The sequence below is a fragment of the Mauremys mutica genome, chromosome 13, assembly GCF_020497125.1.
Source record: "Mauremys mutica isolate MM-2020 ecotype Southern chromosome 13, ASM2049712v1, whole genome shotgun sequence".
Taxonomy (NCBI): Eukaryota; Metazoa; Chordata; order Testudines; family Geoemydidae; genus Mauremys; species Mauremys mutica.
Genome location: NC_059084.1, coordinates 43,220,029 through 43,245,846, shown reverse-complemented (window position 1 = coordinate 43,245,846; position 25,818 = coordinate 43,220,029). Strand labels below are relative to the sequence as shown.

The window sequence follows — 25,818 nt, the reverse complement described above, 5'->3', positions numbered from 1 at the left end:
TTCCCCCCACCTCCTTCTCCATGCACTCCCTATCCGTGGCCCCACGAAGTCGCGGGACCTCCTGGTCAACCTCCTCCTCGCCCTGGCAAAAATGGCCATCTACGTGACCAGGGAGAGGCGGTTGGCCAATGGAGACTCCTGCGACTGTGGGGCTTGTTTCCGATCCTTAGTCTGTTGACGTCTCCGGGCGGAGTTCCTCTGGGCGGCGTCCGCTGGCTCCCTTGACACCTTCGAGGAGCAGTGGGCGCTGTCCGGGGTTCTCCGCTCGGTGTCCCCATCAGGATCCCTTCTTATGACCCTTTGACTGCACTCCTGTCCCTGTTCTTTTATTAGTTGTCCCCCGCAATTAGTGGGTTTCTGAGGCCCTGTGGAACCTCCCCTTAGGCTGGGGGGGAGTCTGTTATAGACTTGAACTATAGAAGTTATAGAAGTTATAGACTTCGGAAACCGAATAGATACAGTGAGGTTTAGGTTGGATATTAAGAAAAACTTTTTCACTAGGAGGGTGGTGAAGCACTGGAATGAGTTATCTAGGGAGATGATGGAGTCTCCTTCCTCAGAGATTTTTAAGGTCAGGCTTGTCAAAGCCCTGGCTGGGATGATTTAGTTGGGAATTGGTCCTGGTTTGAGCAGGGGGTTGGACTAGATGACCTTCTGAGATCCCTTCCAACCCTGATAGTCTATGATTCTATGACTGTTAGTGCAGATGTAGCTGTATTGGATAGAAAGGTATTTATACTCATGTAGTAGATTACCATGAATTAATATTACAACATGTTAGATTTATTCAGGGCATGTTGTTGGGGCTGACTGCAAGTTACCTTGGCCTATTGTTACAGAATGGTTCGGGAGGAGCTTGTAGTGAACTGGCTTTGACCGGCCAGACTGGCTTGCAGCCACTCGACTGGATAAACAAGTAAAGAGAAATGGAGGGCCTGAAAGTGTTAAGTGTAGGAATAGAAAGCAGTAGTGTTTCCTGCCAGATCCTGCTTGTGAATGTATACGCCCCCTGAGAAAGAGATGATAAAAAATGGCTATCAGAATTGCTTTAGATGAACAGAGGATGGATCTAGACTGTTCTCAGTGGTACCAGATGATGGAAGAAGGAATAATGGTCTCAAGTTGCAGTGGGGGAGGTTTAAGTTAGATATTAGGAAAAACTTTTTCACTAGGAGAGTGGTGAAGCACTGGAATGTGTTACCTAGGGAGGTGGTGGAATCTCCTTCCTTAGAGGTTTTTAAGGTCAGGCTTGATAAAGCCCTGGCTGGGATGATTTAGCTGGGAATTGGTCCTGATTTGAGCAGGGGGGTGGACTAGATGACCTCCTGAGGTCCCTTCCAACCCTGATATTCTATGACTCTATGACATGACATGGAAGTACTATACATAGGTGATCCAGGTTAACATGGGCTCTATCAGTTTCCTTGCCAGTTCACACATTGGTCATCATCACTAAACAGCTACTCCACCTAGGCATCAGTGATAACTCAAGGGCCAGACCTTGAGCTGGTGTAGATACACAGAGATCAGATTAGCTAAGCAAATTTACATTACCTAACAATTTGATGGAGGTCATTCCTATTATAAGTATATGTAAACATGCAAATATATAGAGAGATACTTTATTGTCTTAAATATATTGTATGTTCAGTGTACTGGAACTTTATAGAAACAAAGGAATTGCTATGCAGAAGAATCCTGTCTCCTATGATGGCCAGTATCAGCTTTTTCAAAGACGGGTGAATTGAATGATAAATTACAGAGAAAATTTATTTCTAACTCAGACAGGCAGTAGCTGACTGATATCCCAAAGCATGAAGCCCTATACATATCAAAGCCATTTTAAAATTCTGAAAATATATTGAAATGATATATATCTAAATAATATCCAGTAGCAATGAGTTCCACAGGTCAACTAGTCAGATAAGTGGAGAGGGAAGCAGAAAGAGAAATAGATAGATAGATACTGTGGATCCCAAGCATTTTTTTATACTTGCTCCCAAACTAATTTGAATAAAAATAAGCATTTGCTCAAAATTTGTTGTATTGCACTATAGTTTGATCCAATTGGTTTCATCTGTATGTTCAAAGACAATGTTCATTTTTTCAAACATTTCTTGCTCATAGTCCTTCTCAAAGCATCTTTCACATCCTTGTTCCTGAGGCTGTAGATGAAAGGATTCAACATGGGAGCAAAAAGAGTATAAAAGACGGACACCACTTTCCTTGGGTACAGAAAAGCTAGCCTAGTGGGCTGGGCATACATCAAAGCAGTGGACACATAAAATAAAGTCACAACCACGAGGTGGGAGGTGCAGGTGGAGAAGGTTTTGTGTCTGCCCTCAGCAGAGCGAATCCTGAGGATGGTGGAGATGATATAGACATAGGAGACAAGTGTAATCAGTGCAGTGTTCACTATAATGAGGCCACATAAGGTAAACATCACAATGTTATTGACGAACGTGTCGCTGCAGGACAGACTAATCAGGGGAGGGCCGTCACAGAAGAAATGATCCATCTCATTAGACCCACAAAAGACTAGCGTAAAGGTGAAGCCTGTTTGCACCATGGCGTTCACACAGCCACAGGTATATGATCCCACCACCAGCCAAATACAAACCCACTTGGACATGGTGATGGGATACCGGAGCGGGTTGCGGATGGCGGAGTATCGATCGTACGCCATTGCTGCCAGGAGGAACCCTTCAGTGGTGAGGAAGAAAGTGACAAAGAAGAATTGGGTGGCACATCCATTGTAGGAAATGGCTTTGCTCCCTGATAGGAAGCTCACCATGGCTCTGGGGGCAATGGAGGAGGAGTTGCCAATATCTAAGAGTGACAAGTTCATGAGGAAGAAGTACATGGGGGTGTGAAGCTGAGAATCAGTTCCAATGGTGAGGACCAGGATGGTGTTTCCCAGCATGGTTATTATGTAAATCACCAGGAACAGCACAAAGGGGAACATCTCCATCCACAGACCTCTTCCAAACCCCAACAGGATGAATTCTGTCTCTGCAGTGTGGTTCCCCGCTCTTACTGGCTCAGTAGCTGACATTTCCTTTAGAAAAATAGAACAAGATAATAGTTAAAAAAGAGTCAAATATAAAAGTTATTTTGAAGTTTCTCCTAATATCTCTTGAAATCAATGGAGGTTAGTCACCTAGATGCTTTAGAAAATCCCACTAGGTGCCTAAATACCTTTAAAAATTTGACCTCAGGATTTTTTCTTTTTCTTTTTCTTTTTTTTTTCAAGATTTTACTTTGAATCCCAAATTAATCAACCTTCCCCTGGTTCAAGACTCTTCTTGTTTGAGGAAGACATGGGCAAAATCCTCCATGAGCAATGCCATTCATTTATATAAAGGATAGTAAAAATAGGCTTTTTTACACAGTCTATTCCTTTCCATCTGCAAATCAGTGTATATAGATATAGATATATAGATATGATTTATGTAATCAACATTTCTGCTCCTGAGAGACTGCAGTGGTTCTAGTTGACACTTTAACATCTGTACGCAATATCCTTCCTCTGGGACACTCAGTGGGAGTTTTGCTTGAGTACTGACAAAGCAAAATCTGAGTAAGAATGTAAGGACTTGTTTCCTCTTAACTCAACTTTTAGCTGGATTATGTATCAAGTGTCTGAGTCTTACTCACATTGGGTAGTACCTTCGCTTCGTCCCAGTGTAGCTTCCTTGATAACAATGGATTGTTAATATTCAACTGTTCCATAAATAACCTTGCAAGTACACCTATTCATGGTTTATCACCCTAGATGTGAGTCTCCTCCATCAGAGAGAGGGCAGTTGGGCTCTGGTCACTGGAATCTAGTTCAACAAACTAGAGATGTCCAGATAATTCTCTCAAGATGTGGCTGGACCCTTTACAAAGTATTTCCTAATTTTCTAATGTTTGCCTGTGGGGCAGAGATGGCTGGAAAATAACAGCTTAAACAACCCACAACACATTTTTTTTAAATATACATTTTTTGATTTTGAAATGTTCCATATTTTGACTTAAACCTGCCAAGCAAAACCAATTAAACCATTTGCCATGTGACCCCCTCTGCCAGATGTGTCAGGAGCCAAAAGGACCAGGCTCAATTTTTCTATGGGTTTTCTTAAAGACTTCACATGCACTGGCTCCAACTTTGACCCAGAAACCTGGGAAAATACATACACCACCATGGGAACCCTTGAAGGGCAATTCTTCTCCACTGGAAAACACTGAGACCAGGTGATACAACCAAAGGAACTTTATTTGGGGTGTGTAGATGGGAGGGAGATGTGAATGAATTTGAGAAAACCAGCTATTAATACATTAAGAAGTCCTATTATGTGAGATTCCCCCAGGGTATCTTACAAGTAACGTCAGTCCAACCTACAGCTGGTGCAAGTGGATGATGAGTTGTGGCCAATTCCCTCTTCCTCAGCTGGCCTATCACCATTAGTTACCCTGGGTTGGAGAAGTCCAAGGATTCTAGCTGGCCACTGCTCCATGGGCTGCTGTACTACCTAACCTACCTGGAGTGACTTCAGTTTTCCTTGCTGTGAAGGGAGACCTGCTCTAGTGTCCCTTGAGCTGGATGCTGTTTTCTCCATGGCTTCAGTCCAAGCTGCTTAGCTTTGTTGCCCTATGTCCCCTCAAAGATGCTGGGGCTGTAGCATCACTGCTGTCCATGGCCTCTGAGCCATCCATTGCCTCAGACAAGCAGTTGCGCTGTTTCACAGGTCTCCACCAACCTTCTGTGACTACTGCTGTTCTGCAATGTCCAGCTGTCTCAGCTCAGATCATGGGGAGAGATCATAGGTATTTAGGGCTCTTGAGAGAAGCCTGACCCCCAAGAGGCTCTCCCAGCAGCAAGCAGCCACCTTTTCCCTCTTTTCCTCCGTCTTGCTTCTCTGCCCAAGCTCCTTAACCCCACTGTACTGACGGGAACCTTCAACATCCATGGCTTGTCCGTGCATCACCCAATACGTTCAGTTGCAATTTACACCCCCCACAGCCCCAAAACATAACTGCACTTTAACTAAATATTCCAAACTGTCATATAACTAAAATGGAAATGAAACCGCAGAGCATAGCCATTCAGTCAATTCCCTCTGCCCTACCATAGATCGTGGCAGAGAAGTCCCTTAGCAATGGAGTGCTTGAACATCCTCATATCTTAAGCTGCTTTGGACTACTCTTCCCCCATTTTGTCCACAAGCTCCCATCTTCCTAATGCTTCAGGCCTCAGGGTTTACCGATAGATAGCTAGATAGATAGATAGATGGGGTGGTTGGGGACAGATAGATAGATTATGGGTGTGTATGGGAACCAATAGACATAAATAGATAGACGGGTGTGAATGGAAATAGGTAGATAGATTTTCTGGGTGGAAGATTTCATACAGTTTTTTTAAGATATTGTTCTTCCAGGGACTGCAACATCTTAAACATCAAACTTCTCTTTGAAATTTCTTTTGTCTGCTATTCTCACAATTCTCACCTAAGATCACTTTTAGTAAAAGAAGTTAGAGAGCAAATATTATTCAGTGTTATCCAGAGAGAGATGACTGCATATTTTACACAGCAGAAATCTGTGTTTCCACCCTTCTCCAGACAAGTTTTCCTTGCCATCTGTGTTACTGCTTGACTTTGCAGCAGGGGGCAAAAAGCATTTTAAAACAAATCACAAATCCCTAACAGATGGTATGGGTATATGCCGCACCTGAAACTTTTAAAAAAAATATCTATCTATCTATGGATTAGATTGCTGGTTGAAATGTTCCTATTAAGGTCTTGATACTGCAAACAAACACTTATGCCTGCGAATAACTTGCCAGAAACAACTCTCAGGGATGGTCTAGGCATACTTAATCCTGCATGAGCATGGGGGGCTGGAGTTGATGACCTCTCAAGTTCTCTTCCTCCCCTACATTTCTATGATTTTCTGACAACAGTCTCATTGAAATCAATAAGCGTATTCCTATCAATAATTGTCCTAATGTTCTTTATGAGTTTCCAGGGGTAGGCTCTTTCTTTCTTTCTTTCTTTCTTTCTTTCTTTCTTTCTTTCTTTCTTTCTTTCTTTCCAGAGGAAATTAGGGGGAAGTTGGAGAAAGTAAATAAGGAAGAGTTATTTACTCCTTCTTGTACACAAGAATTAGGGGTCACCAAATGAAATTAATAGGCAGCAGGTTTAAAACAAATAAAAGGAAGTATTTTTTCACACAACATACAGTCAGTCTGTGGAACTCTTTGCCAGAGGATATTGTGAAGGTCAAGACTATAACAGGATTCAAAAAAGAACTAGATAAATTCATGGAGCATAGGTCCAGCAAAGGCTATTAGCCAGGATGGGCAGGAATGCTGTCCCGAACCTCTGTTTGCCAGAAGCTGGGAATGGGCGACAGGGGATGCATCACTCGATGGTTACCTGTTCTGTTCATTCCCTGTGGGGCACCTGGCATTGGCCGCTTTCGGAAGACGGGATACTGGAGTAGATGGGTCTTTGGTCTGACCCAGTATGGCCATTCTTATGTTCTATGTTCTTTTGTGGGGTGGAAGGGAGGAACTAGTTGTTTGCTAAACATTTAGCCATTGTCTCCTCTATTCTTCAAGCACTTCCCTTCAGATATGGTGCTTACTCTGGTGAGTTCTTCAATTGACTTCAGTACTATGCCTGGTAATATTTAAATGAAGTTATGGAGAAAAAGGTTTTTTGATGCTAGCCAAAAATAAGGTAATATTCAGACCTTGTGCTAAGGAACTCTGTGGGAGTGTTGACCTAGAATCTATTATAATTGAGAGCATACAGACAAGAATAAGAAAGAGTAAGCAGGAAATCAATAAGAAAATATACCTTTAAATACCTTATGCTATAGTTTGGAGCCCAGGTAAAGCCACCAGACTATCAATGCTTGTTAATCGCATTATTAAGGCAAATCTCATAAGCAGGGTTTGAAGACACCACACTGAACACTCAGCAGAGAGGATTTTGTTGTGTTGTAGGCTTCATGGCTCCATCTACTGCATACATAAACTCGAGATCTTGGCCAAACTAACTCAGCATCAGCACGAAGCAAGGTTTGCTCTGTCTCCTCTGATTGAGAGCATATCTTTTAGTGGTTCCATAGAGGGGCATGGATCAGCATTCACGTTGCACTCCCCATCAGTACACAGCCCAAGCCGGGGAAGCTAATGATCCAATCAGCAGACCAAATTCGGTGATGAATCCTGCTCAGGAGCCACCTGAGGCATGTTGCTAAGAAGTGGTTCCACCAGCATTTGAGAGGCAGGACCACAGTGACAAAAGAATCGAAGAGTTGTCCAATATAGATGATGTAATACTGGTCAACCCTTGACATAAAGCACGGTTGATGTGTTTGACTTCTGTTAATATCTCCAGAGGAGGCACTAGACTCTTGTGTGTATAATCAGACCGGTGGGAAAACAACAAATCCAAATGATGAAATCATAGAATGAGTGTACTTAACAGAGAAAATTCTCTCTCTCTGGATTTACTCTGCATTTACACCAGTGGAAGAGCCAACCTGATCTGATGTCCTTTGGGAACAATAGAAAGTATCCCATTGACTTCAGTGGGCTTTGGGTCAAGCCACAAGATCAGAATCAGGCCCATTATGTCTTAGATTCCAAGGCCAGAAGGGACCATGGTGACATTCATTCTGCAGTTGCTAAATCAATCAGCAGGTGGCTGCTCCATGCTATCAGATGTTTGTTTTTCCTTCCTTTGAGGTGTGGTGGGGTGGATTCCAGTTTGCCCTCTGGGGGTCATCTGGTTTATCCCACTTGACACCTTCTTCAGCAGACACTGAATTCTTCAGGCTGGTAACTCCCTAACCATTCATTCATTATTTAAACTAGGCACTCATTCACATCTTAATCACATCTATTTCACTGTCTCTTTACCTTTTGGGGTGTTACCAATTTATGTGAGACTCCCTGTCTTTTAACAATCACAAATAAAGTGAGATGAAAATTTACAGAGGGTGGGGGTCTCTATCTATATACTATAACAGCTACTGTTTTGGCTTACTTAGAGTTAATTAATGTTTAACAAGTTTTATACAAAGTATTTCTTTGCGCAGGCTTCACACAGACACAGCTGGTGGCTTGCAGGTTAGAGGCTAAATCTTGGGAATCACATTTACTTCTAATATAAACCTTCAGTTATAAAGTATCAATTAACAATAAATCATTTCTAACAATAAATTATTTTTCATATAAACCATGTCTAATATAAACCTTCTTTAATATCCCTACATGCAATCAAGTCACCCCTTAACCTACTCTTTATGTGAAGCTAAATTGATTGAGCTCACTGAGTCTACCACTTGGACATGGTGATGGGATACAGGAGTGTGTTGCAGATGGCAGTGTATTGATAGTATGCCTTTGCTGCCAGGAGGAACCCTTCGGTGGTGATGAAGAGACTGAAGAAGAAGAATTTAAGGAAATGGCTTTGCTTTTTGACGGGAAGGTCAGCATGGCTTTGGGGCAATGGTGGAGGAGCAGCAGAGATCTATGAGGAACAGATTCATGAGGAAGAAGTTCATGGGGGTGTGGAGGCTTTGGCTCTGATTATGAGGACCAGGATGGTGTTTACCAGCATGGTTACCGCATAAATCACCAGAAACACCAAAAAGGGGACCATCTGTCACCCTGGACCATTTCCAAACCCCATCAGGATGAATTCTCTGACTGCTGTGTCGTTCCCGTCTCTCACTGGTGCCATGGCTGTTAAATCCTTGGGAAAAGGGATGAGCTAAGGAGAATCAAATGAAGCCGATGCAATGAAGGGCTTGATGAAAAGAGGGAGGATGGATAAGGGGAAAAGACCCCTGGTCAGAGTTAGCAAATCAGTGCTCATTTTCCAGACACCCAGTGAGGCCTTGGCCCAGAAACTTGGGCTGCAACTTCCAAAGCAGCCGAAGAGAATTGGGCAGTCATCTCCCATTTAATTTCCATAGAATTTGATCACTTCAGGCCAGATTTTTAAAGGTATTTCTGTCCCTAGTGCAATTATCAAAAGGACCTAAGCACCAAAATCTCCTAGGTGCTTTCGAAAATCTCAGTAGCCTCCTAGATTAATCGATTCCAAGTCAAGAAAGCAGCATTCTGAAACAATACTGTTAATCCTGAATTTCTAACTACCTTAAATTGATCTTAAATATCAATAAAAATCTGAGACCTATGCCTTAAGCTCTCGTGAAAACTCTCAGCTTTGATATTTCTGCCTCTCAGGCCTGGTCTACACTACGCGTTTAAACCAATTTTAGGAGCGTTAAACCGATTTAACGCCACACCCGTCCACACTAAGAGACCCTTTATATCGATATAAAGGGCTCTTTAAACTGGTTTCTGTACTCCTCCCCAACCAGAGGAGTAGCGCTAATATCGGTATTACCATATCGGATTAGGGTTAGTGTGGCCGCAAATCGACGGTATTGGCCTCCGGGTGGTATCCCACAGTGCACCACTGTGACCGCTCTGGACAGCAATCAGAACTCGGATGCAGTGGCCAGGTAGACAGGAAAAGCCCTGCGAACTTTTGAATATAATTTCCTGCTTGCCCAGCGTGAAGCTCCGATCAGCACGGGTGGCGATGCAGTCCCAAATCCAAAAAGAGCCCCAGCATGGACCGTACGGATGTGATCGCTGTATGGGGAGACAAATCTGTTCTATCAGAGCTCTGTTACAGAAGACGAAATTCCAAAGCATTTTTAAAAAGTCTCCAGACAGAGGCCACAGCAGGGACTCAGCACACTGCTGCGTGACAAGAGTAACAAAAAGCCAAAGAATCAAATGGACGCTGATGGAGGGAGGGAGGGGGTACTGAGGACTCCAGCTATCCCACAGTTCCTGCAGTCTCTGAAAAGCATTTGCATTCTTGGCTGAGCTCCCAATGCCTGTAGGGTCAAACACATTGTCCGAGGTGGTTCAGGGCATAGCTCGTCAATTTACCTCCCCCACCCACCCCCAGAAGGAAAAGGGAAAAAAATCATCTCTTGACTCTTTTAAATGTCACCCTATGTCTACTGAATGCTGCTGGTAGACGCGATGCTGCGGCAGTGAACTGTAGCATCCTCGCCCCCGCTCCTTGGTGGCTGATGGTACAATATGACTGATATCCATAGTCATAATCAGCCTTGTGGCAGATGGTACAGTACAGAAGGACTGGTATCCGTCCTCGTCATCAGCCCATGAGTGCTCCTGGCTGGCCTCCCAGTCATTCCCAGTAGATGGTACAGAACGGCTGGTAACCATCTTCATCATAGCAACAGGAGGCTGATCTCCATCAGCCCCCACCCTTCATGTGTAAAGAAAAGATTCTGTACTGCCTGGACTATCATAGCAGCGGGATGCTGGTCTCCTCTCCCCCACACTGCTTAATGTCCTGTCTGGACTATCATAGCAGCTGGAGGCTGCCTTCCCCTCATTTTATTTCACTAACAAGTCACTGTTTCTTATTCCTGCATTCTTTATTATTTCATCACACAACTGGGGGGACACTGCAACGGTAGCCCAGGAAGGCTGGGGGAGGAGGGAAGCAACAGGTGGGGTTGTTGCAGGGGCACCCCCTGTGAATGGCATGCAGCTCATCATTTCTGCAGGATCTGACATGGAGCGGCTGTGCTCTCTGGTTCTCTGATACACTGGTTCTCTAGTACACTTGCCCCATATTCTAGGCAAGACTGATTCTATTTTTAGATACCATAAAGGAGGGATTGACTTGGGGTCATTCTCATTTTTGTCTTTTGCGCCCCTGGCCGATTTCAACCAGGGGCACCCATGACAGCAGCAGAGAGTACAGTACAGAAGGACTGGTAACATCATCTCATTGTCAATTTACAATGGCATGGTAGACGGTACAATATGACTGGTAACCATCTCTGCTATCATGCAAAAGCAAATGAATGCTGCTGTGTAGCGCTGCTGAATCGCCTCTGTCAGCGGCATCTAGTACACATACGGTGACAGTGACAAAAGGCAAAACAGGCTCCGTGGTTGCCATGCTAATGGCATCTGCCAGGGCAATCCAGGGAAAAAGGGCGCGAAATGATTGTCTGCCGTTGCTTTCCCAGAGGAAGGAGTGACTGATGACATTTACCCAGAACCACCCACGACAATGATTTTTGCCCCATGAGGCACTGGGATCTCATCCCAGAATTCCAAGGGGCGGGGGAGACTGCGGGAACTATGGGATAGCTACGGAATAGCTACCCACAGTGCAATGCTCCAGAAATTGATGCTAGCCTTGGACCGTGGACACACACCACTGAATTAATGTGCTTAGTGTGGCCGTGTGCACTCGATTTTATACAATCTGTTTTACTAAACAGGTTTATGTAAAATCGGAATAATCTCGTAGTGTAGACGTACCTCAGCTGCCCTTCCTGAAAATGAAGATAATATTATTTCCTGAGCTCAGAGGGTGTTGGGAAGAGAAATTCATTAATATATTGGAAGTGCTCAAATGATACCATGTCGAGAGATAGAAAGGTATTTTGTCAGTAATTTTTAAAATGATCCACCCAACTCCCATTGACTTTTTGAAATATTTGGGTCTTTAATTCATTAAAGTTATATTGAAAATCTCATCCGAGATAGGTTGATTTTGATGCCAAAACTGTCTTTGACTTCATGGTAAACATGTAATCCAAGTTAAACAAAGTCTTAATGCAATTGGAGCTGTTCTTTTGGGAGGCAACTTTTCTAGTCTGGTAGCCAATTTAACCAAATTTTCCTTGTAGTTGTAATGCAAAGCCCATCTACTCAGCCAATTGGACAATTACAGAATCTATCCATCCACGTGTGATTCTGCTGACTTATAAAAAGTTGGCAGATTGGGATTTTAGCCTCAGTTATTCCATACACCATCAGTCTGAGAATTAACATATATGATTTATTTATTGGACTGGGGAAAGGCAAACATGGTACCCATCTTTGAAAAGGGGAGCAAAGAAGATGTGGTGAATTACAGACCAACTTTGATACCTGGAAAGATACTGGAACACATTATTAATCAATTATTATTGACCAGTGTTATCAGTTTTTGAATGATACCTCACAAAGTACAACTATTATTGTAGTAGTGTTTAGGATGTGAATACAGGGGTGCCTAGGGTTACAGTGGGTGCATAGCTGGTTGAAAGACTGTACTGAAAGAGCAGTTGGTAAATTGGGAGGACATGTCTAGTGGGGTCCCACAGGGTCCCATTGGAGAAGATGGTGATGAATACGAGAATTGAAAGGTGGGTAAGAAACTAGTTAAATGTGTCATACTGAAAGGTGAACTGTCAGGCTGGAGGGAGGTTACTAGTGGAGTTCCTCAGGGATCAGTCATGGGGCCAATCTTATTTACAACATTCATTATGACCTTGGCACAAAAAGTGGAAGTGTGCTAATAAAATCTATGGATGACACAAAGTTGGGAGGTATTGCCCATACAGAGGAGGACCAGAATATCATACAAAAAGATCGGATGACCTTGAAAACCAGAGTAATAGAAATGGGGATGAAAGAACAATAAGAAATTTTCCTATAAACTGCAGACATATCAGTTGGAAGCAACAGAGTAGGGGAAAGACCTAGGTTTATTGATTGATCACAGGATGACTGACCCATGGAAATGATTCAATCATGAATATAATGTATATATTTGTCAAAGCGTGGATGCATTCATTTATATAATTTAAGAATTCAGTATATTTAAAATGGCACAATGCTTTAGGGAGACATTTTTAAAGGTATTTATCAACCTAGTGAAGTTTTCAACAACACCTAGACACCTAACATCCACTGAAAACAATGGGACTAAGGCATGTATTTGCTTGTGAAAATCCTACTAGGCAACAACATACTTTTAGAAATATGACTGTTAGTGCAGATGTAGCAGTATTGGATAGAAAGATATTTATACTAACGTAGTAGATTCCCATGAATTAAGTATTACAATGTGTTAGATTTATACAGGGCATGTTGTTGGGGCTGGCTGCAAGTTACCTTGGCCTATTGTTACAGAATGGTTCGGGAGGAGCTTGTAGTGAACTGGCTTTGACCGGCCAGGCTGGCTTGCAGCCACTTGACTGGATAAACAAGTGAAGAGAAATAGAGGGCCTGAAATTGTTAAGTGTAGGAACAGAAAGCAGTAGTATTTCCTGCCAGATCCTGCTTGTGGATGTATACGCCCCCTGAGAAAGAGATGATGATAAAAAATGACTATCAGGATTGCTTTAGATGAACAGTCTCACCTACGGACCTAGGCCTTGTGGGTGCCCAGGAACTCCCCGTGCTGGAGCAGTGCCTGCTACAAACCCTCAGGGACAAGTCTGGAGGGTCTGGGACTGTCCGTAGCAGAAGAGACAAAAGCATCACTTTTTACTTATTAATTAACCCAGAGTGTGCATTAATACCTGGTGAGGGGGAGGGGAAACAGCTGTGCATATCTCTCGATCAGCGTTAGAGAGGGCGAACAATTTATGAGTTTACCTGCATAAACTTTATACAGGGTAAAACAGATTCATTTGGGGTTTGGACCCCATTGGGAGTTGGGCACCTGAGTGTTAAAGACAGGAACACTTCTGTAAGCCGCTTTCAGTTAAGTCTGCAGCTTTGGGGCACGTGGTTCAATCCCTGGGTCTGTGTTGGAGCAGACTGGTGTGTCTAGCTCAACAAGACAAGGTGCTGGAGTCCCAAGCTGGCAGGGAAAGCAGGGGAAGAAGTAGTCTTGACACATCAGTTGGCAGTTCCCAAGGGGGTTTCTGTGATCCAACCCATCACAACTATTTCACTAGGAGGGTGGTGAAACACTGGAATGGGTTACGTAGGGAGGTGGTGGAATCTCCTTTCTTAGAGGTTTTTAAGTCCTGGCTGGGATGATTTAGTTGGTGTTGGTCCTGCTTTGAGCAGGGGGTTGGACCAGATGACCTCCTGAAGTCTCTTCCCTCCCTAATCTTCTATGATTCTATGATCAGTAAGCTCTACTCAGGGAGAATAAGGGTCGAAGAACAGGGAACATGCATGGTTTCATCAGGTGTCTTCATTTGAGGAAAGTGCTCAGGGACTTTATGGAAAGATGAAAAACATACTCAGTGCATGAGATCCCAATATTTCAATTTTGGGGATTATTGTAATCCCAAAACAAAATACAAGAAAACGTCTTGCCGGCAGGGGGTTGTTTTCCCACCTGAAGTTCTGAACCTAATGATGCAACTAGGGAGGAAGTCCCAGAGGTTCTGGAAGCAAGCAGAAATACTCATCTGTGAAGCCAGCGCTCACTGTTCAGAAGTCGGTGGTGTCAATTGGTGTGTACGTGTGTTCTCTCGTTATGCTGGCCCAGTCCTGCTCAGATAGTTGGTTCGGCCAGCCTCGACAGTACTACCCATAAAGACCACAGATTCAGTTTGGTGGTGAAGGCGCTCGGCCAGGTTTATTGTCGATGAAGCACGTTGCTAGTGCCCTGGCTCTGTTGTTACAGGTACACTAAGACATCTATGTCAGCAGCAATGCTACCAATTCAGGCAGCAGTGGGAGTCCTATGATTTCTCTTGTATACATTGATACAAACAACTTACATATTACACTTCTGATGTAGTTGGTTACCAACCCTACACCTTGTACTTGTTTGTTTGAAGAAAACATCCCCATTTGTTATTCTGTCATCCCGTCCTTATTTTACTTGGGATCGGTGTGTTTTAAGGATCGTGTTTGTGCTGTTACTTGAGAACTTTATGTTGGGGTGGACCTGTGCTAGCCTTCTGGCATGTGTTGACAAGGATACCCAGTATCTAGTACTTCTGATGAGTGTTTGTGTTTTAGCAATGCTAGCCATACCTTTTCTGATTTCATATACCAGACAGTAAAGTTATAAGCAAGCATCTGCTTTATGACAGGGCTTGATGTTTGCTCCTAGGATAGCCTGGCTTTGCTGACTGTGGTTGAGTCCTCAGGTCTTCTGCCAGGTCCCGTGCTCTCTATTACTGTCTATTACTGAGAAGGCTAGAGGTAAATGTGACTTTTCAGGCTAGTGATGGAGCTCTAACCGATCATAGTCCTGGCCCTAGAGTTTGGAGGGAAATTTTGACCACCCAACTCCCTCAGCCATGTTTAAAGCAGAATAACTCCCAGAGTGCTTGGGCTGTGTGACAGTCAGCTGTGCTGATCTGTTGATACAAATGTGTATGAGGTTGCTATTAAGGTTTTTGCACTGGAGTGCAAGTTGAATATCATATTGTTTGCTTCCAGGTATGTGTTGCAGATGGCAGTGAAAGCCTTAAGGAGACTTTGGTTGTGACAGCATTATAGGCAATGAAAAGTTGGCAAGGAATGCAGGGGACTTTCCCCCTCAACTTCTAACTCCAATGCTTTATGATTTTGATGGGTCAGGTGTGTCCCAACACAGCATGAAATGTCATTAATCCTGTATTTTGTTTATGTTTACTTTTATTAGAGCTTATTTAGGTGCCTAATTATCTGGCCTAATGCATTTTTGAAAATTCCATTAGGCACTTATCTGTAAGTTTACATATCTAAGTACCTATTAAAACTTAGCATTTAGGCTTCCAATCATTGGGATATGGGGATTCAGTGCTTTAAAAATACCAGCCTTACTACATGAGGATTCTGACTGAAGTCAGTTGGCCTAGTCAGAGTAAGGTAAGTATAAGAATGCCCCTTGTTAGGCAGATCTGAAAGAATGTTATGACCCCTCCTAATCTAATGTGGGCTGGGATTTTCAAAGAGGGTTAAGGGATTTAGATACCCAACTCCCACTGATTCTCATTAGAAAAGAAAAATCCCACATGTAGCTTTTAACTGGTAACAAGTTGTTATGATTATTATTTGTGTGTGTCGTTGTAATGTGGAGCATCCCCGGTTATGGACCAGAACCCCCTGCAAATGTTACCTTGGCAATGCAAAACCATTATGATAGGTGAGCTTGATAATGCTATGTACTGCGAGGGTTGCCCAACACTTCCCATTATAAGACCTGTGTTTGGTTCCTTTATAACATGGCAAAATGTAAATTATTTGGGCTGAAATATTCCAGGCCAGGTGTCTGCCTCAGGCTGATTTCTTTTTAGAAAATTTCTGCTAAAAGGGTTCAGGCAAAGGAAACATACATGGTTTTGCCTGGATTAAAAATTATTGTGACCTCGTCTTTGAGAAGCTCTAGCACCTCTAGCTTTGGAGCAGGGATTTGAAATTTGGCAGAGGGGGTGGCCTTTGTGTCAGAGATGTGTCTTTTGCCAACCCATAAAAATCTGCCCAAATATGTCCAAGTTATAACTTTGATAATCAGCATTTTGCCCATCCATAGTAGAGACTTAGTTTTAGAAGCTAAATTCCCCAAAGGTTCCTTCCACACTGAGCATGCTCCAGTGCAGGACTGAGTTGGACTTTTCCCTGCAATGGCAGCTCTGTGCTGCTGTGGGTTGTGCCAGTTCCAGAGTCCGCTCACTTGAGCGGAGAGAAAGAATCTGTCTCTCCTGTGCTCTTAATGACCTGGCTGGCAGCATAGAGGAAGATGCTGTGTGATTCAAATGCAGTGGAGAGAAGAGGCAGACATGGGTGGGGGCAGAGGGAGTAGACTGGGAGAAGGACCCTGGGAGAAAAGCAGGGACTGGAAGATGGAGGTAGAGTGGTGAGAGGGAAACTGAGTAATGAAGTGGAGACTTGGACAGGCTGGGTAAGAAGACTGGGACTGGGAGCTGGGGGCAGACTGGGACTTGTTGACAAGGAGACTTGGACTGGGGGCCAGAGAAGGAAGCGGGGATGGGGACAGGGTGCCAGTTGTCAAGTGGGAGACTGAGATCAGATGAGAAGCTGCAGGGGATACTGGGACTTGTGGAGCAAGAAGACTGGGACTGATAACCAGTGGGATGGGGGGAAGGAGATGAGGGAGGGTGGGAGACAAATCTGATGAGGATCCTGGGTGAAGAGGCAGAATTGACACTGGCTGTGCAAAGTGGGCAGGAGAAAGATCTGTTGGAAGGAGACATGGAGATTGCATGAGGAGCCTGGGAAGGTAGATTGGACTGGGAACCAGCAGGGAAGGGGAATGTCGTGGTGGTGGAGGAATGGACGCCAGGGTGGAAGCGAGAAATGGATCAGGTAAAAAGCTGGGGGAGCGGGACTGGCTGGGCAAGGAGACTGGGAATGGTAGGGGAGACTAGGTAGAGGACAGGGAATCTGGAGGTGTCAGACTAGGATTCCTGGGCATGGAGACTGGGATGAGAAGTTGGAAGATTGGGACTGAGACTGGAAAGGAGAGGAGGCTGGGACTGGGACAAAGAGACGAGGGGGCAGACGGGAGAAACATGTCACAAGGACAGTCTGGTGGGGATGGGGCTGGAGAGCTCAGGCTTTGGGGATATAAGCAGAAAAGTCTGTGACCTGTGGAACAAAACAAGACAAAACAAGACAAACACTCTCAACAGAGGAGGAGAAAGAACAGCAAAGATAGAAAATGGAGCTTCTGTTTCTGGTGTTGACTCTCGCTTTCAGCCTCACTGATGGAAAAACACAGGCACGGCACATGGTCTTATCAGCCGCTCCGAGACCTGACAAGCTCACGCCAGCATCGAGCTGTTTAGGACATCGCTTTTAGTTGCTTTTCCAGTCACAGGCTTACAGCAGTGTTGGAGAACATGTAGTCTTGGGCAGCAAAGCCAGACTCTTGTTAAATAGAAGGCAAAAGAAGAGAGATGGGAGAAAAATAAGGTGGGGAAGGAAAAGGATACACAGGGGCAAGGGGAGAAGAGAGAGAGACAAACTCTTGGTGGTTGTTGGGATTCAGCCAGTTGTGGTAGAAGTGGTGATGTCATCTGGGAACCTTTCTCTTGCCCGGTATCATGAGGACATTACTCGGGGTCAGGATGATGCTGGCCCAGGTCCCAGGAGATGGTGGGGGTGGCAGTCATGATGGTGAAGCTCACTCCAATAGCCAATGTTTCTCCCCAAAGTCTCTTTCTTTAAGGGCCCCAAAAGGGAGTGATGAGTGGAGCAGCCCATCCTCTCCTTATTTTGTCCACCAGTTAGTCCTAATTACTGACACACCAATTTTGGCTCCTTCATATTCAGTCTCACAATATTCTTGTTTACCAGGCATGATTTCAACACAGTCCATGAATTATATCAGCAGGTCTTTTCGTTTAGCCCATTTCTGTCTTTTTTTGCACCTTTTCCTATCCACGTTTGTTACTAGAGGTTATTGTGATATCTTATGAACTTTTGCTGGATTTTAACAGCTGAGCTCACAATTACGGTATGTGTGTCAGCCTGTTTATTTTAACAGGTATTATATTCCCTGTTTTACAGATGGGGAACTGAGGCACAGAGACATTCAGTCAAAATTTTGGCTGCCCAATCTGAGATGCGTAGCTCTGATTTTTCAAAGGGCTGAGCGCAGGACCCATTGACTTCAGTTGCAGCTGTGATTGCTCAGCACGTCTTTGTATTAGATCCCAGAGTCTCAGGTAAGGCTCACAGAACATGAGGAACACACAGTTAGTGCCCACCTGTGAAAAGTCTGTTTTAAGTGACTTGCTGGGGTAGAATGTAGTTCAACTGCCGTACCTGTCTTAGACCATCCTTTCTCTTGCTGCAGTCCCCTGCCTCAATTGCTAAACACCTTCCACCTTCTGCAATAAATGAGGCAGGGATCCTACAAACTAGAGCTTCCTTCACTACGCAGCCATGATTCAGTCCCCAGAGCACTGTTCCACCTGTGCACTGAATGAGGCGGGGGTCTGGTGGAAAAAATACTAAGTGATTGTGTAATTAAAAGTGTCTAAAAATGGATACATAGAAGAGGGCTGAGTTAAGGTTGCATGGTGTCAAGTATCAGAGGGGTAGCTGTGTTAGTCTGGATCTGTAAAAGCAGAAAAGAATCCTGTGGCACCTTATAGACTAACAGACGTTTTGCAGCATGAGCTTTCGTGGGTGAATGCCTACTTCTTTGGATGCAAGTAGTGGAAATTTCCAGGGGCAGGTATATATATGCAAGCAAGAAGCAAGCTAGAGATAATGAGGTTAGATCAATCAGGGAGGATGAGGCCCTGTTCTAGCAGTAGAGGTGTGAAAACCAAGGGAGGAGAAACTGGTTCTGTAGTTGGCAAGCCATTCACAGTCTTTGTTTAATCCTGAGCTGATGGTGTCAAATTTGCAGATGAACTGAAGCTCAGCAGTTTCTCTTTGAAGTCTAGTCTTGAAGTTTTTTTGCTGCAGGATGGCCACCTTAAGATCTGCTATTGTGTGGTCAGGGAGGTTGAAGTGTTCTCCTACAGGTTTTTGTATATTGCCATTCCTAATATCTGATTTGTGTCCATTTATCCTTTTCCTTACAGACTGTCCAGTTTGGCTGATGTACATAGCAGAGGGGCATTGCTGGCATATGATGGCGTATATTACATTGGTGTATGTGCAGGTGAATGAACCAGTGATGGTGTGGCTGATCTGGTTAGGTCCTGTGATGGTGTCGCTGGTATAGATATGTGGGCAGAGTTGGCATCGAGGTTTGTTGCATGGATTGGTTCCTGAGCTAGAGTTACTATGGTGCGGTGTGCAGTTGCTGGTGAGAATATGCTTCAGGTTGGCAGGTTGTCTGTGGGCGAGGACAGGCCTGCCACCCAAGGCCTGTGAAAGTGTGGGATCATTGTCCAGGATGGGTTGTAGATCCCTGATGATGCGTTGGAGGGGTTTTAGCTGGGGACTGTATGTGATGGCCAGTGGAGTCCTGTTGGTTTCTTTCTTGGGTTTGTCTTGCAGTAGGAGGCTTCTGGGTACACATGGGCAACTTTAACTCTAGCATTTCCTAACTTCTGAGTGCTTGACTTGCGATCTTCATCACCTTGATCAATCGGTCCTTCAGCCCTCATATATATTGCGCCAATCACAACATATCTTCCATTCTCATATCCTGGCCTTCCTTCTCCATGTGCAGTCATGTCCTTTCATGATAAAATCTTCCCATCTCTTTGGAGGTCGGCTGAGTGGTCGTTTCAGTTCCCGTTGGTACCACTCGGCGACAGCTGCAGTCCATCAATTGTCAGTGAGCCTCGCTATATGCTTGGCCCATCACATTTTACTATGCCTGCTCTCAACAGCAACGTCCTTAACTCCACTCTGCTGTCTGATCACTTCATTGGGGACTCTGTCGCGGATTGAAATTGCCAGAATTCTTCTTTCCATCACCCTCTCCATGACAGACAGTTGCTGTTCCTTTGTCTTGGTCAGAGACCATATTTTGCTGCCCTACAATATTGCTGGCAGTACTGTTGGGTTGAAGAGGCTGAAGCATGTTGCCTTGTTGATTTTTACTTGGAGGACATCCTTGATAGAATTGAAAGCGCAGCAGCCTGCTTTCTTTCTTCGTGACAGTTCACTTTCTGATCATGGTGCATGTTAATTTCTTGGCCCAAGTAGACATATTGCTCAACTTCTTCTATTTTTCTCCCTTGATTGTTATTTGGACTTTTGGCAAGGTATCTCACCACATAAATTTCATTTTGGAGCAGTTAATTTTCAATCCGACTTGGCTGCTTTTTGTGTTGAGTTCTTGCAGCATTTCCTGCAGTTTGATAGTATTTTCTGCGATCCACAGAATATCATCCACGAATCTGAGATGGTTTAACTGCTCTCCATTGATGTCTCCATTCAATTCATCGGCCTCATTACCATTTTGAGGGAGGCTGTGAAGAGTTTTGGTGAAACCAGGTCTCCTTGTTTCACACCTTTCTTAACTGAGATGCGAAGTGGGGTATCAAATAAATGTATATCTGTAGTGCAGTCAGAATTTTCTTCCTTTAATAGTTTGATATTGTTTGTGTCAATGCCCTGCTCTGCAAGAGCTTTCAACACTGCATTGATCTCTATGCTGTCAAATGCTTTTTCATAGTCGATGAAGGCAATACATAAAGGGAATTTATATTCCCTTGAGCATTCCAATAGCTGGTTTATAGTGGAAATATGGTCCATTGTGCTGAAATTCCTTGAAAATCCTGCTTGTAGATATGTGAGAGCAGGTGTATTGTACAATAGTTCTTTAGATCTTCATGATCACCCTTCTTGTACAGCAGAATGGTGTTGAACTCCGTCCAGCTAGATGGTATCCTCTGCATTTCCAGGTAATTGCTAAACCTCTGAGCAAGGGTTTCCTAGAGGTCTTGGTCTCCAGCTCTTATCATTTTGATTGTCAGTCTAGCTTTACCTGGGGCTTTTCCTTCCTTCATTTGGTGAACTGCATGTCAAACTTTGCTGACAAGGACTGAACAGTACATGCTCATTGGTATGTTGATGTGTTGGTACTAGACATTAATCTGAAATGTGAACAGTGTTGTGTAGATATCTTTGCAGACCGCTTCTATCCCTGCTCTGTCAATTACTGGTTTTCCGTCCCTGTTCTTCAGCACCATTATTGTTGACCCATACCGTGTCAATTCCCTTCTGCATTTTTTGAGGCTTCTGTGATCTTCAGCCATCTTTAAGAGCCTTTCATTTTGGTACTTCCTGAAGTCCTCCTTTAGTCTTTTTCTTATCAACTTGCAGAGGAGGGAGTACTCAAGTTTGAACCATCATTTCACTTCTTTAGCAAGGGCCCCATTTCCTCCAAGATTCTTCCCCTCACTCTTTTTGGTCTTTCTTTCTTTGCGTCAATTGAACAGTGAATTTTTTATAATCCTCATCACAGTTATCTATAAGACTCCAGGCTTCCTTGGAAATTTTCTCTTTCAAAATTGCCTTGTCAAATATTTTTGGCCACTGTCTCTGATTTGCCATCTGTAGCGCTTTCTTCTCCACCTTTTCATTGAAGTTGAGCCTTACTTTGAGCAAACGATGGTCACTACTGGTGTTAAATGATGGTACTACTGAGATGTCTTGTACAATGTGCCACTCAACAATTAGAATATAGTCAATCTCATTTTCATTCATCGCATTGGGTGTGATCCATGTCCACATCCTCTTAGCATTCTTCTTAAACCAGGTGTTACCAATGAACATTTCTTTCATCTCCACCAGAGTTGCCAGTCACTCTCCTCATGGATTCCATTCACCGATGCCATACCTTCTAATGAACTTTTCACCTTCTTTCCCTCTTCCAACTTTGACATTCAAATCTCCCATTACGATCGTATATGTGGATTTTTGAGGAAGGGTTTCCTCACACTCCTGATAGAATACTTCCATATCATCATATTAGCTTGTGCGTGTGGGAGCATAGATCTGAATAATCTTAGGGTGCTGTTTTGTTCAGTTGGAGGTGTAGCACCCCGATGCATGATGAGCTGAACTTACAGAGATGAGTTTTGAAGACCATTCCTTGATGATGAAGCCAATTCGTCCAACGGTTCTTCTGCTTTCTCTTTTTCCCAACATGATGGTACTTTCACCTCTCCACTTCACTTCCATCTCCTTTCTTCATCATGTTTCGCAGAGACCAAGGATGTTGCGGGCTTTCCTTGCCTTCTCCTCCATTATATGGTTGATCGAATCATCTCTAATCAGTGTCCTGCAGTTATAGGTGCTCACTGAGAAGGCAGTCCTTTTTCTGGCCCCTGAGATTCTTAACAGCCTCTCATTGACTGAACTCCCCACCCTTTGTAGAATGGATCAAGTTGCGCACAAAGAGTTGGGGCCTATTTATTCATGTTGTTTTAGCCATTTCTTCATCCACCCACTGTCTATGATGTCAGTGGCATGTTTAACTCCTCAACTTAGGTAGCACCCAACCTCAGGTAGGAGGACACTTGTCCTCTCCCTGGATTAGTAGTCTGACACTATAATAGCATGGTTGAACCTATTGAAGAATACACTCCGCTATCCCCACTGTCAGAGAAGCCAGGGTCACTGCTGCACCGCTTTGAGGCATTGAGGTAGGATTTTGCAGAGGCAGCATCTCCTGCAAAATCCTACATCAATGCAATCTTCATAACAGTCTTTTAATGTAGTTTTTAGTGAGCAATTTAAGATTTGTAGAAGCAGCAAAGAATCCTGTGGCACCTTATAGACTAACAGACGTTTTGCAGCATGAGCTTTCGTGGGTGAATACCCACTTCTTCGGATGCAAGTAGTGGAAATTTCCAGGGCCAGGTTTATATATGCAAGCAAGGAGCAAGCTAGAGATAACGAGGTTAGTTCAATCAGGGAGGATGAGGCCCTGTTCTAGCAGTTGAGTGAAAACCAAGGGAGGAGAAACTGGTTCTGTAGTTGGCAAGCCATTCACAGTCTTTGTTTAATCCTGAGCTGATGGTGTCAAATTTGCAGATGAACTGGAGCTCAGCAGTTTCTCTTTGAAGTCTGGTCCTGAAGTTTTTTTGCTGCAGGATGGCCACCTTAAGATCTGCTATTGTGTGGCCAGGGAGGTTGAAGTGTTCTCCTACAGGTTTGTAACTCTATACAGGTTTGTAACTCTATACAGGTGAAACTCATCCCATGCAGGGGGCCAGTACAAATAACAGGAGCCAAACTAATGTTGCATTTAGGCTCTAGAGTGAACCCCAATCTAGAGGAATCATTAAGCCAGTATGGCAGCCTTGAAATTCCAGTATTGCAGCCTTGAAATTGCACCTATTTTACAGGAAGAAATTGATTTGTTCCATCAATTCATAGATTTTAAGGTGAGAAGAGACCATTACGATCATTTAGTCTGAACTCCTGGGTAGCACACAGCAGAGAACCCCACCCAGTGTCTCGCACATCTGTTTAAGCTAGAGCAGATCTTTTAGAAGGGTAACCAGTCTGCTTACTAGGAACTCAATGACATTCAAAGAAATCACCCAGAAGGACTGGTCTGATGACTGTATTTACAGGTTAATTGTTAATGCTGATATTTGGATGGGGTGCGTATGTTGGAGTTGATGAGAAGCTATCTGATAAATCTCTTGACATATCCTTTTGAGTAATTACTGTGGCCTGGGAAGAGATATGCTCTAGTTCAGCTAGAAGTTACTGGGCAGGAGGTCATATTAGATGCTCATCTTGCTCTCTTCTGGCTTTAGATATATGAATCTGTGGCTCAACGGTGATGTTCCACCACCCTGACTCATGTTGAGCACTGCCTGGACATGGGCACTGTTATACACTCATGCAGGGAGTGAATAAAATCCCCTTCACTCACCGGGGAGTCCCATGGATTTCAATGGTTGAAGGTATCCATGTGGGTTATGGGATTAACAGAATGTTGCGCTATATGGGCAAAGCTCAAAGTCCATTCTCATGAATCATTATTATATGGGAAATGTAATAATTTTTTGCTTTACTGCAGAAAGGTTAAAATTCACACAGAATTTCTCAAGGATGGTTCAGTATATATTTAACTAACTTTCCAAGGGTTCTGCCCACTGTTATCAAAACCAATGGGAGCCTTGTATTCGACTTTAATGACAATCAATTCTCTCAGACCTGTCTCTTGCTGCAATCGATCTAGCACCGTCGGTTGTTCTTTAATATTTATCTCATCACTTTTCCAAAGGAAATGTCAGTGGCAGAGCCAGGGAGAGATGCGAACCACACTGAAGTGACGGAATTTATCCTGCTGGGGTTCGGAAGAGGTCCAGGGCTCCAGGTGATCCCTTTTGTGATGTTCCTGGTGATTTACATAATAACTGTGCTAGGGAACACCATCCTGGTCCTCATCATTACAGCCAACTCTCACCTTCACACCCCCATGTACTTCCTCCTCATGAACCTGTCACTCTTAGACCTCTGCTACTCCTCTGTCATTGCCCCCAGAGCCATGGTGAGCTTCTTAACAGACACCAAAGCTATTTCCTACAGGGGATGTGCCACCCAATTCTTCTTCTTTGCTCTCTTTGTCACTACTGAGGCATTGATCCTGACAGCCATGGCATATGATCGATACACCGCCATCTGCAACCCACTCCTGTATCCCACCACCATGTCCAAGCCCAGTCTGCATTCAGCTGGTGGTGGGGTCCTATCTCTGTGCCAGCGTGAACGCCATGGTGCAAACCAGCTTCACCTTTACTCTGCGCTTCTGTGGCTCTAATGAGATTGATCACTTCTTCTGTGATGTTCCACCCCTGCTAACCCTCTCATGCACCGACACATACATCAATCAAATGGTGATGTTTGCCTTATCGGGCATCATGATAGTGAGCACTGCCCTGATCATTCTTGTCTCATATGTCTATATCATCTCTGCTGTCCTCCAGACTCAGTCAGCCGCAGGCAGGCACAAGACCTTCTCCACCTGCACCTCCCACATAGTAGCTGTGAGTTTATTTTATGGGACTGTTTCCTTCATGTATGCCCAGCCAAGTTCATTATCCTTTCCAGATCAGAGCAAAGTGGTGTCTGTGTTTTACACCCTGGTCATCCCCATGTTGAATCCCTTCATCTACAGCCTAAGGAACAAGGACGTGAAAGAAGCTTTGAGAAGAACCATAGGCTGCATAATGGTTTTGAAATGAATCTTTTCCTATGAATATTGAGCTAAATAATCCTTTGGTATATTGGGAGGACTTATTGTACAACTAATCTATCTATCTATCTATCTATCTATCTATCTATCTATCTATCTATCTCTTGCCCAATACTGTCCTATGACACTAGAAGAATGATTTTTTAAAAAAACTGTAATAAATCAATCCTCTCTGTGTTTATGTTATTTTTCACTTTTTCATCTATTTGTTTAGAAACGCACTCTTTTGGAAAACTGAATCCAAACACCCTTGGGCCTTGGGGAGTGTTTGAAATTTGCATCCAAATTGCTCAACTACTTGCTAAATACTGGAATCCAAATTTAGTTGCCTGGCTTAGTGTGTGAGTGTGTGTGTGTTGTCACATCT

General features: G+C 43.9%; 1 protein-coding gene and 1 pseudogene across 4 annotated transcripts; one reads left to right on the top strand and one right to left on the bottom strand.

Annotated features, from left to right (window-relative positions):
• Nucleotides 1-1,881: 1,881 nt before the first annotated feature.
• LOC123348651 (olfactory receptor 12-like) lies at nt 1,882-7,591 on the bottom strand. 4 transcript variants are annotated; one of them, XM_044986237.1, is made up of 2 exons: nt 7,537-7,591; nt 1,882-3,058 (listed from the first exon to the last, which is right to left on the bottom strand). In XM_044986237.1, exon 2 carries the CDS (start codon nt 3,053-3,055, stop codon nt 2,099-2,101), a length of 957 nt encoding a protein of 318 aa, XP_044842172.1. In that variant the 5' UTR covers nt 3,056-3,058; nt 7,537-7,591; the 3' UTR covers nt 1,882-2,098. The 4 variants fall into 4 exon arrangements, with proteins under 4 accessions (XP_044842172.1, XP_044842171.1, XP_044842170.1 ...); XM_044986236.1 differs by having other exon boundaries at nt 6,846-7,589; XM_044986235.1 differs by having other exon boundaries at nt 6,856-7,589.
• A 16,891-nt stretch (nt 7,592-24,482) lies between these two features.
• On the top strand, nt 24,483-25,440 carry LOC123347407 (annotated as a pseudogene).
• Nucleotides 25,441-25,818: the final 378 nt, after the last annotated feature.